Genomic DNA, 18,077 nt, shown 5'->3' with positions numbered 1-18,077 from the left:
ATATATCGCGGGTTTGTCTCTGTGCGATATAGAAAATGACTATATCGTGATATTCGAGTATACGTTCTCACGCAGTAGCTTTTAGCTGCAGGCATTACACTACAGGCTCTTCTCACTCCTTCTTGTCTCCTTCTCACAGAGACATAAAACAAGCACACCTTCTTACATACGTCACATACTGTCGCGCGTGCAACGTCATACGCCCTCGCGGAGCAGAGATGTAGCGGCATGGGTAACGTTAGCTGTGGTGCTAACGTAGCGGTGCGAGTGGAAAGAAGGTGTGAATCTGGTAACAAATGGAGGAAGAAGAATTAATTCCCAAGAAAAACAGCACGGGGTCCATAGTCTGGCAACTGTCTATTACAACCGTAATATGTCAAGTATGCGGCAAAAGAGTCGCTACAAAAAGTAGCAGCACTGCTAATTTGTAACATCATTTGAAAAGTCACCCGCTAGAGAATGAAGAGTGCTTGAAACTCCGCATGTCAACATCTCCGTTTGGTGTCACACCAACAAAATGCTGAAGCAACCATTTCCAGATCAACACCGTATGCAAAAAAACAGTCAACAACAGAAGGAGATAACATCCGCAGTAACCTACCACATAGCGAAGGACATACACTATTTGATTTCCTATTATGCAGCTCATTTTTATTTGACAGTTATTGAAATATCTTGTGTGACATCATGCACAAAAGTGCACTTTATTTGTTTTAAACTATTGTAGTGGCGTTCTCAGTAACGCGGCCTGCGGGCCAATTGTGTTTTGTGGCCCGCACCTTATTATGAAAATTTAATGTTAGTGCGGCCCGCAAGTTTTATATGAATGGCGCTTGACAGCGTCATACTTGCCAACCCTCCCGATTTTTCCGGGAGACTACCGAATTTTCAGGGTAACAATTCTCTCGAATGTCTGCCGATTTCCACCCAAACAACAATATTAAGGGCGTGCCGTGATGGCACTGCCTTTAGCGCCCTCTACAACCTGTACAAACGGCGTGCCAGCCCAGTCACATGCTGTATTTGGCTTCTGAACACACACGTAAGTGACTGCAAGACATACTTGAATAACAGCCACACAGGTCACACTGAGGGTGGCCTTATAAACAAGTTTAACACTGTTACAAATATGTATATAATATGTATATAATACACCCCCGCTACCACCAACCCCCCCCCCCCCCCCCCCTCCCCTCACAGTGTGGCGCATATTTGTAACAGTGATAAAGTTGTTTATACCGCCACCCTCAGTTAGACCTGTATGGCTGTTGATCAAGTATGTCTTGCAGTCACTTACGTGTGTCTGCAGAAGCCTCATACAACATGTGGCATGCCGTTTGTATGGTGAAAAAGCGGGCGTGACAACAGGTTGTAGAGGACGTTAAAGGCAGTGCTATCACGGCACGCCCTTAATATTCTTGTCCGAGTGAAAATCGGGACAAATTCGGGAGAATGGTTGCCCCGGGAGATTGTCGGGAGTGGCACTGAATTTCGGGAGTCTCCCAGAAAAATCGGGAGGGTTGGCAAGTATGTTGCTAGGGCGGGATAGCCATTCAAAGAAGGTGAATTCATTAAAAAGTGCATGTTACATTTTTTTAAGAAATCTTTTCTGGCGGCCCAGCCTCACCCAGTTTCTGCATCCAGTGGCCCCCAGGTAAATTGAGTTTGAGACCCCTGTTTTAAAATGTCTCTGACAATCTTGCACTTTGTTTTGGAAATGACATGAATGTTTGTGCCACTGCTTAATAACTGTTTAATAAATACAGTTTTGGTAAATTGACTTAGTTGTGATTTCCCTCTCTACATGAAAGTTTAAAATGATCAGATATTAATGCAGTATGAACAAGAATGTTTTAATGTAGACTCATACAATCATCATACTGCTGTGATTACAGTGGGGCAAAAAAGTATTTAGTCAGCCACCGATTGTGCAAGTTCTCCCACTTAAAATGATGACAGAGGTCTGTAATTTTCATCATAGGTACACTTCAACTGTGAGAGACATAATGTGAAAAAAAATCCAGGAATTCACATTGTAGGAATTTTAAAGAATTTATTTGTAAATTATGGTAGGAAAATAAGTATTTGGTCACTTCAAACGAGGAAGATCTCTGGCTCTCACAGACCTGTAACTTCTTCTTTAAGAAGCTCTTCTGTCCTCCACTCCTTACCTGTATTAATGGCACCTGTTTGAACTGGTTATCTGTATAAAAGACACCTGTCCACAGCCTCAAACAGTCAGACTCCAAACTCCAGTATGGCCAAGACCAAAGAGCTGTCGAAGGACACCAGGAAAAGAATTGTAGACCTGCACCAGACTGTGAAGAGTGAATCTACAATAGGCAAGCAGCTTGGTGTGAAAAAATCAACTGTGGGAGCAATTATCAGAAAATGGAAGACATACAAGACCACTGATAATCTCCCTCAATCTGGGACTCCACGCAAGATCTCATCCCGTGGGGTCAAAATGATCATGAGAACGGTGAGCAAAAATCCCAGAACCACACAGGGGGACCTGGTGAATGACCTGCAGAGAGCTGGGACCAAAGTAACAAAGGTTACCATCAGTAACACACTACGCCGACAGGGAATCAAATCCTGCAGTGCCAGACGTGTCCCCCTGCTTAAACCAGTGCATGTCCAGGCCCGTCTGAAGTTTGCCAGAGAGCACATGGATGATACAGCAGAGGATTGGGAGAATGTCATGTGGTCAGATAAAACCAAAATAGAACTTTTTGGTATAAACTCAACTCGTCGTGTTTGGAGGAAGAAGAATACTGAGTTGCATCCCAAGAACACCATACCTACTGTGAAGCATGGGGGTGGAAACATCATGCTTTGGGGCTGTTTTTCTGCTAAGGGGACAGGCCGACTGATCCGTGTTAAGGAAAGAATGAATGGGGCCATGTATCGTGAGATTTTGAGCCTCCTTCCATCAGTGAGAGCTTTGAAGATGAAACGTGGCTGGGTCTTCCAGCATGACAATGATCCCAAACACACCGCCCGGGCAACGAAGGAGTGGCTCCGTAAGAAGCATTTGAAAGTCCTGGAGTGGCCTAGCCAGTCTCCAGACCTCAACCCCATAGAAAATCTGTGGAGGGAGTTGAAAGTCCATGTTGCTCGGCGAATGCCCCAAAACATCACTGCTCTCGAGAAGATCTGCATAGAGGAATGGACCAAAATACCAGCTACTGTGTGTGCAAACCTGGTAAAGACCTATAGTAATCGTTTGACCTCTGTTATTGCCAACAAAGGTTATATTACAAAGTATTGAGTTGAATTTTTGTTATTGACCAAATACTTATTTTCCACCATAATTTACAAATACATTTTTAAAAATTCCTACAATGTGAATTCCTGGATTTTTTTTTCACATTCTGTCTCTCACAGTTGAAGTGTACCTATGATGAAAATTACAGACCTCTGTCATCATTTTAAGTGGGAGAACTTGCACAATTGGTGGCTGACTAAATACTTTTTTGCCCCACTGTATATGCATCAAGTGTTCATTCAAGGTTAAGGCAAAATATCGAGATATATATCGTGTATCATGACATGGCCTAAAAATATCGAGATATTAATAAAAGGCCATATCGCTCAGCCCTATGTTGAATAAACTGGCTTTGAAAGAGCAACAAGGAAATGATTGAACAGCTGTTTAAGCTATCTGTGTCTGAAGTCATATCACATGAGTAATGTTCATCTGACCTTTTGGAATTCAGTTCAGACCTGGGTCTTGTAAAGTAAACGCGATACACTTCTATGACTGTGTAAAAAAATACTAAACACAGTTTATATGGTTCAAGGCCTCACTAAAAAGAGTTCAAGGTCTATAGTTATGCAGCTATGCAATAAAGCATTTTGGCACATTTTTCTTCATTTATCCTTTTTCATCTTTAAAATGTATTAATGGAAGCTTAAAGGAGAACTGCACTTTTTTTGGAAGCTATATGCAGCTATTGACTTATTGGGCCAGAGAAATACTGCATCGCCTTTTGAGTTGGTAAAACTTATAAATCATGCCTCTTACTTGTATAGTAAATGGTTGTGGCCAAAAAGCCGAGAAGTTTGTGAACTTTGAAATTCAACTTAGTCCCGAAGATCGCATGAACGACATGAAAAGACAGTTGTGCCCACATTTTATTTGTATTTTTTTAACATGTTTGAGGATTATAATTAACTCTTCATCTGTATATGAACATTCCATCAGTCGACAGACATTGTACAGTAAATAATTGTTTAGGGCTGCACGATTTTGAGAAAACACTTAATTGTGACTTTTCTCTCCAAAATTGCGATTGCGCTTCGATTTGCGATTTTTATATTTTATACATAAAAGTGCATAAAACTGCAAAAATAAAGAGTTAAGGAAGATAATTTACTTTTAGACTGTCGATCAACAAATTCTTGTCTCAAGGTGCCACACTTTTGAAAAAGCGCTCAGACTAGATCTATCAAAGCTAAGTCTATGAGCATGAGCTGATGAAAACTACTCGGATAAGAGGCCAAACGTCTTCTAAAACAACTTATCCGATGAATGCAATGAGAATAACAATAACCTGGTGAATGAGAACACCTATAGGTATATTCGTCTTCAAATATAAAAAACACATTCTATAAAAGTGCATACTTGCCAACCCTCCCGGATTTTCCGGGAGACTCCCGAAATTCAGCGCCTCTCCCGAAAACCTCCCGGGACAAATTTTCTCCCGAAATTCAGGCGGACTCAGGTCCTCCACAATATAAAAAAGCATACCTGCCCAATCAAGTTATAACTATAGAATGATGGAGAGCGAGTTCTTGGTTTCTTATGTGGGTTTATTGTTAGGCAGTTTCATTAACGTCCTCCCAGCGTGGCAACAACCCGCAACAACAGCAGTCACTTTTTTGTATACGTAAAGCAGTTCGTCTGCCGTAAACAGCAATGTTGTGACACTCTTAAACAGGACAATACTGCCATCTAGTGCATATGTGTGTGTATATATGTAAATAAATGAACACTGAAATTCAAGTATTTATTTTATATATATATATATATATATATATATATATATATATATATATATACATATAATAAAATATATATATATATAGCTAGAATTCACTGAACGTCAAGTATTTCTTATATATATATATATATATATATATATATATATATATATATGAAATACTTGACTTGGTGAATTCGAGCTGTAAATATACTCCTCCCCTTTTAGCCACGCCCCCAACCACGACCCCGTCCCACCCGACCACGCCCACGCCCACCCCCTCCCCCCACCTCCCGAATCGGAGGTCTCAAGGTTGGCAAGTATGAAAGTGACATGCTTAGAGTATTTTTACATTTGTAAAACACAACATCCATCCATCCATTTTCTACCGCTTGTCCCTTTCAGGGTCGCGGGGGGTGCTGGAGCCTATCTCAGCTGCACACGGGCGGAAGGCGTGCGGCTCTTTGATCACTCTGATGCGGCTCAGCAACTTACTTGCTGAACCCCCCAATTTTCCCGTGAGACTTCCGGATTTCATGAAGTGCCTCTCGCAGAAAACTCCCGGGATTAATATTCACCGACTTTCACCCTTACAGCTATAATAAGGGCGTGCCATGATGGTACAACATTTGGCGCTCTCTATAAACTGTATTAACAGCGTGCCAGCCTAACACTTGTTATACAATATACATCTTCTGCTTGCACACGTACGTGACAGCAAGGCATACTTGCTCAACAGCCACACAGGTTACACTGACGGTGACCATATAAAACAACTTTAACACTCTTACTAATAATGCGCCACACTTTGAACCAAAACCAAACAAGAATGACAAACACATTTTGGGAGAACATCTGCACCTTACCACAACATAAACACAACAGAACAAACACCCAGAATCCCATGCAGCCCTGACTCTTCCGGGATACATTATACACCCCTGCTACCACCAAACCCCGCCCCCACCCCAACCCTGCTCCCTCACACATCAAACCCCCCCTGTGCGTCGGTTGAGGTGGGCGGGGTTTGGTAGCGGGGGTGTATAATGTATCCCGGAAGAGTTAGGGCTGCATGGGATTCTGGGTATTTGTCCTGTTGTGTTACGGTGCAGATGTTCTCCCGAAATGTGTTTGTCATTCTTGTTTGGTGTGGCGCATTATTAGTAAGAGTGTTAAAGTGTTTTTTACACCGCCACCGTCAGTGTAACCTGTGCGGTTGTTGACCAACTATGCCTTACTGTCACCTACGTGAGCAAGCGGAAGCCCCATTCAACATGTGGCTGATCAGGCACGCTGGTTGTAGTGGGCGCTATATGCTGTACCATCACGGCATGCATGACGCTGACAAGCGCCATTCATTTAAAACCTGCGTGCCGCACCATCTTTCAAATTCCATATAAAGGTGTGGGCAGCGTGTCTGAGACCCCTGGTTTATACATAGCACAAAGCAAAAAGAAAACTTTGTATGCAGTATTATTTAATTTAAAATTTCCCAAAAATTTTGCGGCTCCCATTGTTTTCTGTAATTTGTGAAACTGGTCAAAATGGCTCTTTGACTGGTAAAGGTTGCCGACCCCTGAGATAGACAGACAACATTCACACTCATATTCACACACTAGGGACCATTTAGTATATCTCCAAATATGTTTTATAAAGTAAAAAGGCAAACACGTGTCACGTGTCAAATATATTTATTTTCTGCAAGTTAAGTCAAGTCAGACAGGTTTTTGCCAATGGCTTGACTGGGGGGCGGGACGTCTGGGACAAAGATGGGAAGTGACATCTGTATGTACAGTTGCGATCAAAAGTTTACATACACTTGTAAAGAACATAATGTAATGTCATATAAGTATTTAATATTTGTTTATTTACTTATGGTGGCAGCACGGCGGATAAGGGGTTAGTGCATGTGCCTCACAATACGAAGGTTCTGAGTAGTCCTGGGTTCAATCCCGGGCTCGGGATCTTTCTGTGTGGAGTTTGCATGTTCTCCCCGTGACTGCGTGGGTTCCCTGCGGGTACTCCGGCTTCCTCCCACCGCCAAAAAACATACACCTGGGGATAGGTTGATTGGCAACACTAAATTGGCCCTAGTGTGTGAATGTGAGTGTGAATGTTGTCTGTCTATCTGTGTTGGCCCTGCGATGAGGTGCCGACTTGTCCAGGGTGTACACCGCCTTCCGCCCGAATGCAGCTGAGATAGGCTCCAGCACCCCCCGCGACCCCAAAAGGGACAAGCGGTAGAAAATGGATGGATGGATGGATGGATTTACTTATGGTATATTTATTTATTTATTCACTGTTCTGAGATAAGCTCCAGCACCCCCCGCGACACTGAAATGGACAAGCGGTAGAAAATGGATGCATGGATGTTCTGTTACAAACAGAAAACAAAGACATGGGACAAAACAACTATGATACGAAAAGGGTTGGAATTAAACAAGCTCTGCTTCTTGCTACTCCTTTTCGGACGTGCTGTAATGGATCAACTGGAAATTAGTGATGTATTACATTGTAATTTAATAATTGTATGCATGTTCGAAATAAACTGAAACTGAAATTGGGGTGAAAGGTCGTTTTGAATGATGCCGTAAAAGAGGGCGTGGCACGGAGATTGAGCCCGTTTTACAAGAGCGTTGCATTTTGTGAAGTAAAGAAAGACAAACTGGGAATCTGTTTGAGCCGCCATTCCTTGGGATGTTACAATATTGATGGACGGCACAGCACAAAGACAGTCTGTGGCGTTGACTTTAAGTATCTTGCGGGTAATTACATAGCAGGCAGCTGTGACTCACGTTGTTTTAAAGTCAAAACTGTCGCATGATTGCTAGTCTCGCGCGATACCCGTACATGTATCTACGTCTATTTTCGTCTCCTGTTACGTAAGTAACGTAACAAGCGCGTAACTCTTTTCACAGACAACCCTGGCTTTCGTGTCATTTTAAAGACAAAGACCGTCAACTGATTTCTAGTTTGGCGCAATGACTGGTTTATGTGTCTACACTCGATTAACCTAAGGTTTCACAGGTGAATCATATCAATTGAGGGGATTGTAACCGGCGAAGCTGAACCGGCCACCTCTCTCACCGGACAGCCGGTCACGTCGGTTTATCGTTAACAACCCAAGTTAATAAGAAATCTGGCCCGTGGGGTGTTTGTAAATTAAATGGTAAATGGGTTATACTTGTATAGCGCTTTTCTACCTTCAAGGTACTCAAAGCGCTTTGACACTATTTCCACATTCACACATTCACACACTGATGGCGGGAGCTGCCATGCAAGGCCCTAACCACGACCCTTCAGGAGCAAGGGTGAAGTGTCTTGCTCAAGGACACAACAGACGTGACGAGGTTGGTAGAAGGTGGGGATCTGAACAGCCGACATGGGCATCTACATTAACTATATGATTTGCCTGAGAAGCTGGACAGGACACAAAAAAAAAAAAAAAAAAAAAAAAGAAGGTGGGGATCTAACCAGGAACCTTCAGATTTTAATGTGTCAGGGACGCATGACGCGTACCTAGCAACATCACTGATAATGCATTTATATTTTCAACGGATTCATATTTTGTAAATTGTGAATATAACTAGTGTATCTTTCCTTCCACAGCTAAATATCCACAAATCAAGTCCCTGATGGGTCCTGACCTGAGGCTGAAATGGATCGTGTGCATGATGGTGGCCATACAGTTTTTAGCTTTCTATCTGGTCAAAGATTTGGATTGGAAATGGGTTTTGTTTTGGACTTATGCCTTCAGCAGCTGTATCAACCATTCAATGACCCTCGCTATTCACGAGATCTCCCACAACACCGCCTTTGGAAACAACAAAGCTTTGCGGAACCGATACTTTGCGATGTTTGCTAACCTCCCTATCGGCCTGCCGTACTCCGCCTCGTTCAAACGCTATCACTTGGACCATCACCGGTACCTTGGAGGTGACGGCGTGGATGTAGATATCCCTACTGACTTTGAAGGCTGGTTCTTCTGTACCCGCTTTCGCAAGTTTATCTGGATTATTCTGCAGCCCCTCTTCTACGCCATCCGGCCTCTTTGCATCAACCCCAAGCCCATCAGTCAGCTGGAAATGACCAACGTTGCTATTCAGCTCATCTTTGACATTCTGCTCTACTGGGTATGGGGGGTCAAACCTGTGGTGTACATGCTGGCTGGCTCCATGCTGGGGATGGGTCTACACCCCATCTCTGGCCACTTCATAGCAGAGCACTACATGTTTCTCAAGGGTCATGAGACATACTCCTACTACGGCTCCCTCAACCTGCTCACCTTCAACGTGGGCTACCACAATGAACACCATGACTTCCCCAGCATTCCTGGGCGGATGCTACCTATGGTTAGTATACCCAACAGTTCACAAATGTTCGTAAATTGCAGGGGTAAATGTGTTGGAACATAAATGAATGTTTTAGACGGAAATACACTTTTCAAGTGTAAAACATACACGCATAATGTTAAGTCTGTGTGGTGTAAAATGAGAAAACATCAATATGGTATTTGATTTTTTTCAAGGGACACTTAAAGAGGAACTGCACTTTTTGGGGAGAATTTTGCCTATCATTCACAATCCTTATGAGCATACTTGCCAACCCTCCCGGATTTTCCGGGAGACTCCCGAAATTCAGCGCCTCTCCCGAAAACCTCCCGGGACAAATTTTCTCCCGAAAATCTCCCGAAATTCAGGCACACAATATAAACAGCGTACCTGCCCAATGACGTTATAACTGTAGAATGATCGAGGGCGAGTTCTTGGTTTCTTATGTGGGTTTATTGTTAGGCAGTTTCATTAACGTCCTCCCAGCGCGGTAACAACACACAACAACAGCAGTCACGTTTTTTGTCTACTGTAAAGCAGTTCGTCTGCCGTAAACAGCAATGTTGTGACACTCTTAAACAGGACAATACTGCCATCTAGTGCATTTGATGAAAGCACTTTTTGCGTGCCACACAGCAATGCATCATCAGAGAGGGTGTTCAGCATGGTTAGAAAAATAGTGACAGAGAATAGAACAAGGATGGACAATTCAACCCTTAACTCAACAATGAGTGTTATGTGTGTGTATATGTGTAAATAAATGAACACTGAAATTCAAGTTTATTTATATATATATATATATACGGTATATATTTATTTATTATATATAATGAAATACTTGACTTAGTGAATCCTAGCTGTAAATATACTCCTCCCTCTTAACCAAGCCCCCAACCACGCCCCGCCCCAACCACGCCCCCCACCCACCCCCCGCCCCACCTCCCGAAATCGGAGGTCTCAAGGTTGGCAAGTATGCTTATGAGAGACAAGAATACAAAAGGTTTTTGTTTTTTTTGCATTCTAACATGTAAAAATTGGCTTGTTCTTGGTAGCTAGCAATGCAGCTAATGAGAGCAATCAATTCTATCACTAAATCACTTTAAAAATGCATTTAAAAAACGTCAACGATACTTCATTTACGTACCGTCACCTTGATTGATTGATTGAGACTTTTATTAGTAGATTGCAGAGTACAGTAAATATTCCGTACAATTGACCACTAAATGGTAAAACCCGAATAAGTTTTTCAACTTGTTTAAGTCGGGGTCCACGTTAATCAATTCATGTTATAAATATATACTATCAGCATAATACAATCATCACTCAAGTTAATCATCAGAGTGTATACATTTAATTATTTACATTATTTACAATCCGGGGGGTGGGATGTGGAGGGGGTTGGGGCGGGGGGGTTAGGTTTGGTTGATATCCGCACTTCAGTCATCAACAATTATATCATCTGAGAAATGGACATTGAAACAGAGTAGGTCTGACTTCGTAGGATATGTACAGCGAGCAGTGAACATAGTGAGCTCAGAAAGCATCAGAACATATATATACATTTGATTATTTACAATCCGGGGAAGTGGGATGTGGTGGGGGAGGGTGTTCGTCTAGGGTTGTAGTTGTCTGGAGGTGTTCTGTATAATAACCAAGCTGTAGCGACATTGTTATTGTAAGAGCGAACAAGCTAACTACAACATCACAAAACATGTTTGAGTTTGTGATGCACAACACTGCGATAAGACAGTGATTTGTACTGACTGAAAAACATGAACAATCATTTTACATGATCTGTAAAGTATTAGCCCACATTTCATGTTTTGTTTGTACACAGCTGGCTTGACAGTGTATGTACTGATACGGTGATGTGTTGCATGTATCATGATCAATAGTATACTGACTTACTCAATGGACAGTTGTCCATTTGGTACAGCTCGCCAGGGATGTTTCCAGTTTATTTTTGGTAAGCAACGGTTCAACGTTCTAGATTTGCAGCGTGACCATGTCTCATTCTCTCGGCTTCCGTCTACTCCAACGTCTCAGCCTCTTTTTCGTGCTCGCTTCTATAAGCAGTAGTTCATGCTCCGTATATTTATTTTCAAAAAGATAAGGTTGTGAATCTTCATTTGTCCAAAAATAGTCATCTTCGTTGTCGGTTACCAAGTCGGCCATGATTAGAAAACACACTTGCCTTTGTTTCAGGGAGTAGGAACAAATTTGTTGCAGGAAGTCGGAAGTGCGCTGCTATGGAAACGGAAATAAATTCGCCAAATACTAGTTTCGGCTCTGCATAAAATGACCAAAATACGGTAAATATTGAACATATTAAATATTGTTATGAACGTGTCTGTTACTAAATTATATATAGATTTGCAGTGTGTCTACAAAACGTAGATGGAGGGTTTTGAAGGCTACAACGGTGACTCCTATTAGCCGCATCTTGCATGCAGTTTTTATCATCTTTAAAATCCTAAAAAAACCAAAAAGAGACTTGTTTTGTTGTTTCTAATAATGATTGTGAACGATAGGCGAAATTGAAAAAAAGTGGGGTTCCCCTTTAAAGGGGAGATGCACTTTTTTTTAGGATGGATGTTTTTCGTTTTTTTTTGCATTCTAAATATTAAATAAATGCGATCAAAAGTCTGCTAACAATGGAGCCTATGGGAGTCATGCAATTCCACATATAAAACCCTTAAAAACATCCAAACACCTTCATTAATGTTTATTAATATTTTACGTATTTTTATCATTTTAAGCAGATGCGGCGCATTAATTTCAAAAACGTGGTTGAGGGAAGGGTTGTTTGATTTTGGATGCTAGAAAATGTCCCGATTTGTTGCAACAGTCAGACATTCAGTCATTGTTGCAGCGATGATTTATGAGCACGTCATGCATTGCGCGTTTGCAGCTGGGTGTGAAGCCGCAGAGAGAGGCTGGGTTGTGCGGGCGTGTTCAGGAGTTAAAATGCGTGCCTGTTTGCGGGTATGTTGGTCGTTCGCAGGGTGGGTGTGTCACTGATGTCATATTAATACTTTTCTTTTTTCTAACATTTTCACGATGACCGGGTTCCAATGATCAACTGGTCGATCGCGGTCGACCAGTTGGGGACCCCTGATCTAGAATAAACCTACAGGGAGCGAGGAAGCAGCAGACCACTCGATGATGTAAACATAGGGACACATGGAAGTGATAATGACGCTGCTATAAATAGTTTGTCTGCTTATGATAATAATAATGTTTAATATTCAAGTCACAAAATGTAAATGGAGTATTGTTGGTGGTTTTTGAATATTTTTTTATTGGATTTTATGGCCGAAATAGAGGAGCTCCCATTGGCTCCGCTGTAAGCTGACTTTTATTTACTTAAATTTACAAGTTAGAATGCATTAAAAACGTTTTTCATAATGATTGTGAACAATAGGCAAAATACCAAAGAAGTGCAGTACCTCTTTAAAACATTAACAAAAAGTTTATAAAATCACAAGTTGAGTCAATGTTATTGGAAAAAAAACATTCTCAAAACGATGCAACTTTCTGAAAAAGGAGTTTCAAATCCAAGCATTTTAGACTGCAACAATCACAAAAAAGGGCAGCGAAATCCTGAAGGTACTGCTAAATGACTTGACTAAAACGCAAGAAAAGACCAACCTTGTGTGAAGTGAAGGGAAGTGAATTATATTTATATAGAGCTTTTCTCTAGTGACTCAAAGCGCTTTTACATAGTGAAACCTAATATCTAAGTAACATTTAAACCAGTGTGGGTGGCACTGGGAGCAGGTGGGTAAAGTGTCTTGCCCAAGGACACAACGGCAGTGACTAGTATGGCGGAAGCGGGGATCGAACCTGGAACCCTCAAGTTGCTGGCACGGCCACTCTACCAACCGAAGCAGCTATACACACGTTGCAGGATTGCTTGTATCGAAGATTATATCACATATTTGACATGCAAGCACATATCTTCTTGTTTTTTTTGCTGATATATGATGTCAATATTGGATAAGGACACCCTTATCGGCAATCACCATATAAAGCCTCGATTGTTTGGCGAGATTACGGTAGACGTGTGGTGCTTTCAATTACACTTTGGAAACTAGAGTCTAAGGATCTTGTTGACGTTGATTGGACTATTATTGTATGATAAGACTTTATGTAGCACTATGGTAGCTTATTTTGTAACCAAAAGACAGTTAAAAAAAAACAGACTGAAGCTCAGTTTCCATTACCCTTAGAAACGCACAAACCCTAAATATCGCAATAAGAAACTGGGAATGGAAACACCCATATTTCGAAAAACCTCTCAAATATCGCAAAAACATTTTTGCGCTCTCATGAGGTGGTTTTTGAGACGTTTTGATATTGATGTTTTTCGCAAAAGCATGATGGAAACAATTTTTTCGCATTTAGAGGGCACCATGCAGGACAACTAGGACAGACGGGTCGTCTTGGTGGGACGGGGTCGAGCCAGGTGGCACCGCCGCACCGGTCCCCTTCCCTGCAATAGGCTCGAAGAGACCCACATGCCCCAACAAGGGTCAGGGGGCCGTAAGGACGTTGCCTTCGAGCGATCAGTCGCTGCCTTTGTTTCGCAGCAACAGCAGTGGCTGCAATATCTTTCTCAAAGTGGAGTCTCGCGGGAAGAGATTTTCCGAGAATTACGGCTCGTGACGCAAAACACCTACAAGTCGCAAATGTAGTCTATCGAAATTTGAGAAAAATCGCTTTTATTATGCGAAAAACTGCAATGGAAATGCAGCGAGTCACCAACATGTGTTTAATTGTAGTAAAACATAAGTTTTTGGTTAAAATGCTTGCCATAAACTGACTCGTGTGGTGTTAGGGTCTGTGGGACCCGTTTTCATTTTTCATTAAAAGAAAAATGATACAATTAATTCATTTTTCAAACTGAGACTCACTGACTTTGGCTCATTTTCTGTGAAGAACATATATCAGAATACCGTATTTTTCGGAGTATAAATCGCTCCGGAGTATAAGTCGCACCAGCCGAAAATGCATAATAAAGAAGGAAAAAAAAAAAAAATGTCGCACTGGAGTATAAGTCGCATTTTTGGGGGAAATTTATTTGATAAAACCCAACACCAAGAATAGAACATTTGAAAGGCAATTTAAAATAAATAAAGAATAGTGAACAACAGGGTGAATAAGTGTACGTTATATGACGCATAAATAACCAACTGAGAACGTGCCTGGTATGTTAACGTAACATATTATGGTAAGAGTCATTCAAATAACTATAACATATAGAACATGCTATACGTTTACCAAACAATCTGTCACTCTTAATCGCTAAATCCCATGAAATCTTATATGTCTAGTCTCTTACGTGAATGAGCTAAATAATATTATTTGATATTTTACGGTAAAGTGTTAATAATTTCACACATAAGTCGCTCCTGAGTATAAGTCGCACCCCCGGCCAAACTATGAAAAAAAACTGCGACTTATAGTCCGAAAAATACGGTACATATTTAATGACCACACACCATACATCCCCCCTACACATTTCTATTACATATAAGATGTCCGAGGCCGGGCTAACAGAAGTGTGGAAATTGATGTTCTGTGTAACACACACACACACACACACACACACACACACACACACACACACACACACACACACACACACAGCAGGCCTAGACAGGAGGAGGACAGTGTGTAGGTATACAAAACATCAGAGGGTCAATTGTGCGAGAAAATGAGAGCAGACAGTGTTGACAAACAATGTTGCAACCTTGTGTGGGAACCGCAAGTGCAGAAACACAAAAGAAGAATTCCTGTGTGATGCAGAAACTGGCAGAGAAATTTTCTGTGCAACGTTCATATTGTAACAATCAAACACTTTTATGTTAAAATAATAATAATTTAAAGCCTCACAATCAAACACTTTTATGTTAAAATACTGAACAGATGTTTAACTTATCCAAATAAACATCTCTACAGTATTTTAACATAAAAGTGTTTGATTGTGAGGCTTTAAATTATTATTATTTTAACATAAAAGTGTTTGATTGTGAGGCATTAAAAGCCACAAAATGCAACGGGTCCATCAGACCCACAAACGCTGGCTGAGTAACAACAATATGAACATTACACAAGGGTTAAACTGAGGATCCCTTTCACAATATCAGTGTTATATTAGGGGCGTATCTACTGGACCGTGGTTACAAATTTCTGGATTTCTTCATGTCTTTGTCTTGTTTTGCAGGTGAAGAAAATCGCAGCAGAGTATTATGACGGGCTTCCTCAGTACACGTCGTGGGTGAAGGTCCTGTATGACTTCATAATGGACGACACATTAAGTCCGTACTCGCGCGTCAAGAGGAAGCTGAAAGGAGACGTCAAACTGGAGTGATTTCCATTGGGTCCTTTGGAACAAAGCTTATAGGTATTATTGAAATATGATTTAATTCACTGGAAAATATTTTAGTTTGGCCGTCAAGCACATTGCTCATATTGTACTGTACAACTCATGTGCAATTTAACAACGTATATGGAACATTGTTACAGTTTATGGGTTATACCTAATATGTGTATAGGTCAAACTAATATTTTTACAAGAGTTAGACTCTTATGTTTTGGTTGAAAAACTATTTTGCAATTTTGACTTTTTAATGGAAAAAAGTTTTTAAAAAAAGAACAAATTATTTTTATCCATTGTAAAAAAAAAAAAAAATCTTCTATTTGGCGTTTGCATCATAAAACAAACACGTGTTAGAAATGATCTCCCAACATTCGCCTTAAATGTACACAGGTGTGCTCTTCACACTTCACGAGCCTTCAGCCTGGCAGAGGTAAAATGAGCACATTTAGTCAATCCATATAGCTACGAAAACCAAATAACTTTGTCAAGTTCATGAATCCAATGTGGACATTTGTTTTCAGCTCATGAAATTAACAGTTTTGCTTTCACCTTTGAAATTGCCATAATTAATTTTGTGTAAGCATCTGGCCAGAAAAAAATTCACGTTGCCGTGCCTTGTTCTGATTTTAACTGCTTAGCATCCGACATTTCATGTGCTGCAACATTTTACCACCTGTTGCTTACACATTTACAACTAATGCACTATTGAAAAATAAGATTTTGTTGCATTTGAGATGATCTGAAATTAGCGCATTTCTGATCAGAGATGGACTTCACATGTAGTCTTCATTCAAAGTGACTAAAAGTTTTTATCAATAAATGTTCATAATGTATCATGATGATGTTTTGTGTCTTCACGGAAGAAATTATAATAAAATTGTGACTAATGGAATTGTCTTTTTTTTTATTACACCTTCTGTGAATAGCATAGTGTTTTTCACCCACTAGTGTTCCGTGAGATACAGTCTGGTGTGCTGTGGGAGATTACGTAATTTCACCTAATTGGGTTAAAAATATTTTTTGCAAACCAGTAATTATAATCCGCAAATAATGTGCCGTTGTTGAGTGTCTGTACTGTCTGGAGCTCGGCAGAGTGACTGTGTAATATTCTTCCATATCAGTAGGTGACAGCAGGTAGTTAATTGCTTTGTAGATGTCGGGAACGACGACGATGGTTTGTCGTGATCACAATATGCAGACGACAGTAGGTAAAAAGGTATCTAATGCTTAAACCAAAAATAAACAAAAGGTGAGTGCCCCTTAGAAAGGGCATTGAAGGTTAGGGAAGGCTATGCAGAATGAAACTAAAACTGGACTGGCTGCAAAGTAAACAAAAACAGAATGCTGGACGACAGCAAAGACTTACAGTGTGTGGAGCAGAGATGGCGTCCACAAAGTACATCCATCCATACATGACATGACAATGTCCACACAAACAAGGATAGCAACAACTGAAATAGTCTTGATTGCTAAAACAAAGCAGGTGCGGGGAATAGCGCTCAAAAGAAGACATGAAACTGCAACAGGAAAATAACAACAATATAGGAAAAGCCACCAAAATGAAAAAAAAAAAGTGCCTTGGCTCAAAAAAAGGTTGAAAAACACTGATGTATAGAATGGGAGTGTATGAATCCAAGCAAGGAATGATGACTTACAGATCCATTGTACTTCCTGCTGTGCTAGTTTTAGGAATTTGAGTCCTACAAATGTTACAAAAATAACTTATGTATTAATATGTTTGTTAAAAAAAAATAGTACAATCATGTTTTGGAAAAAACTGCCGTCAAGTAGGCAACGGAAATTGATGACTTTAGGCGCATGCGCAAATGAATCAGGCAGCGACTAAAGCGTTCCTTTTTGAAGGAATCGGTCACGTGAGTACAATCTTTACACTAAATAACGCAATATTTTGTCATTTAAAATTCTAATGTCTCCCATTACCAATGACCAGACGTGGACTTTATTAGAATTTTGTTTTGTTTTGCTGGGGAAACTGAAAGGGCTCCGAGCACGCTTAGGGCCTTTTGACATCTGCACATTAAACTAATTAATTGTACATTTATCAATTTAAATGGTTTTGTAGCGTGAAACATGTATTAAATGACAAACTACAACAACAAAATCCAGCATTATTTAGTGTAAATATGCGCTCCCGTACCGCAATTACTTTCCCGCATTCCAGGGATTCATACGCATGCGCGAATGCAGAGCGCAGGAATTCCAGTAACAGGGACTTTGGGGTTCGAACCTTGACTCCAGTGCAGCCAACACAAGTGTATGAATGTGAAGGAATGTTGGCACAAACCAATGTGTAAATATGGCCTGAATCAAAAATGTGACTTCACTGAGTGTTAACACTGCAGGAATTTAGCT

At 40.8% G+C, this 18,077-nt stretch overlaps 1 protein-coding gene across 1 annotated transcript in view; it reads left to right on the top strand.

The window, feature by feature from the left end:
* degs1 (delta(4)-desaturase, sphingolipid 1) overlaps positions 1-16,596 on the top strand; it is a 33,201-nt gene extending 16,605 nt beyond the window's left edge. The window contains exons 2-3 of the mRNA XM_061964706.1: positions 8,598-9,340; positions 15,549-16,596. Coding sequence (XP_061820690.1) covers positions 8,598-9,340; positions 15,549-15,695 — 890 coding nt within the window. The 3' untranslated portion in view covers positions 15,696-16,596. The remainder of the gene's footprint in view (positions 1-8,597; positions 9,341-15,548) is intronic.
* The last annotated feature ends 1,481 nt before the right edge of the window (positions 16,597-18,077 follow it).

The sequence above is a fragment of the Nerophis lumbriciformis genome, linkage group LG02 (assembly GCF_033978685.3).
Source record: "Nerophis lumbriciformis linkage group LG02, RoL_Nlum_v2.1, whole genome shotgun sequence".
NCBI lineage: Eukaryota > Metazoa > Chordata > Actinopteri > Syngnathiformes > Syngnathidae > Nerophis > Nerophis lumbriciformis.
The sequence above is the reverse complement of the archived record's forward strand: the minus strand, read 5'-3'. Positions and strand labels throughout refer to the sequence as shown.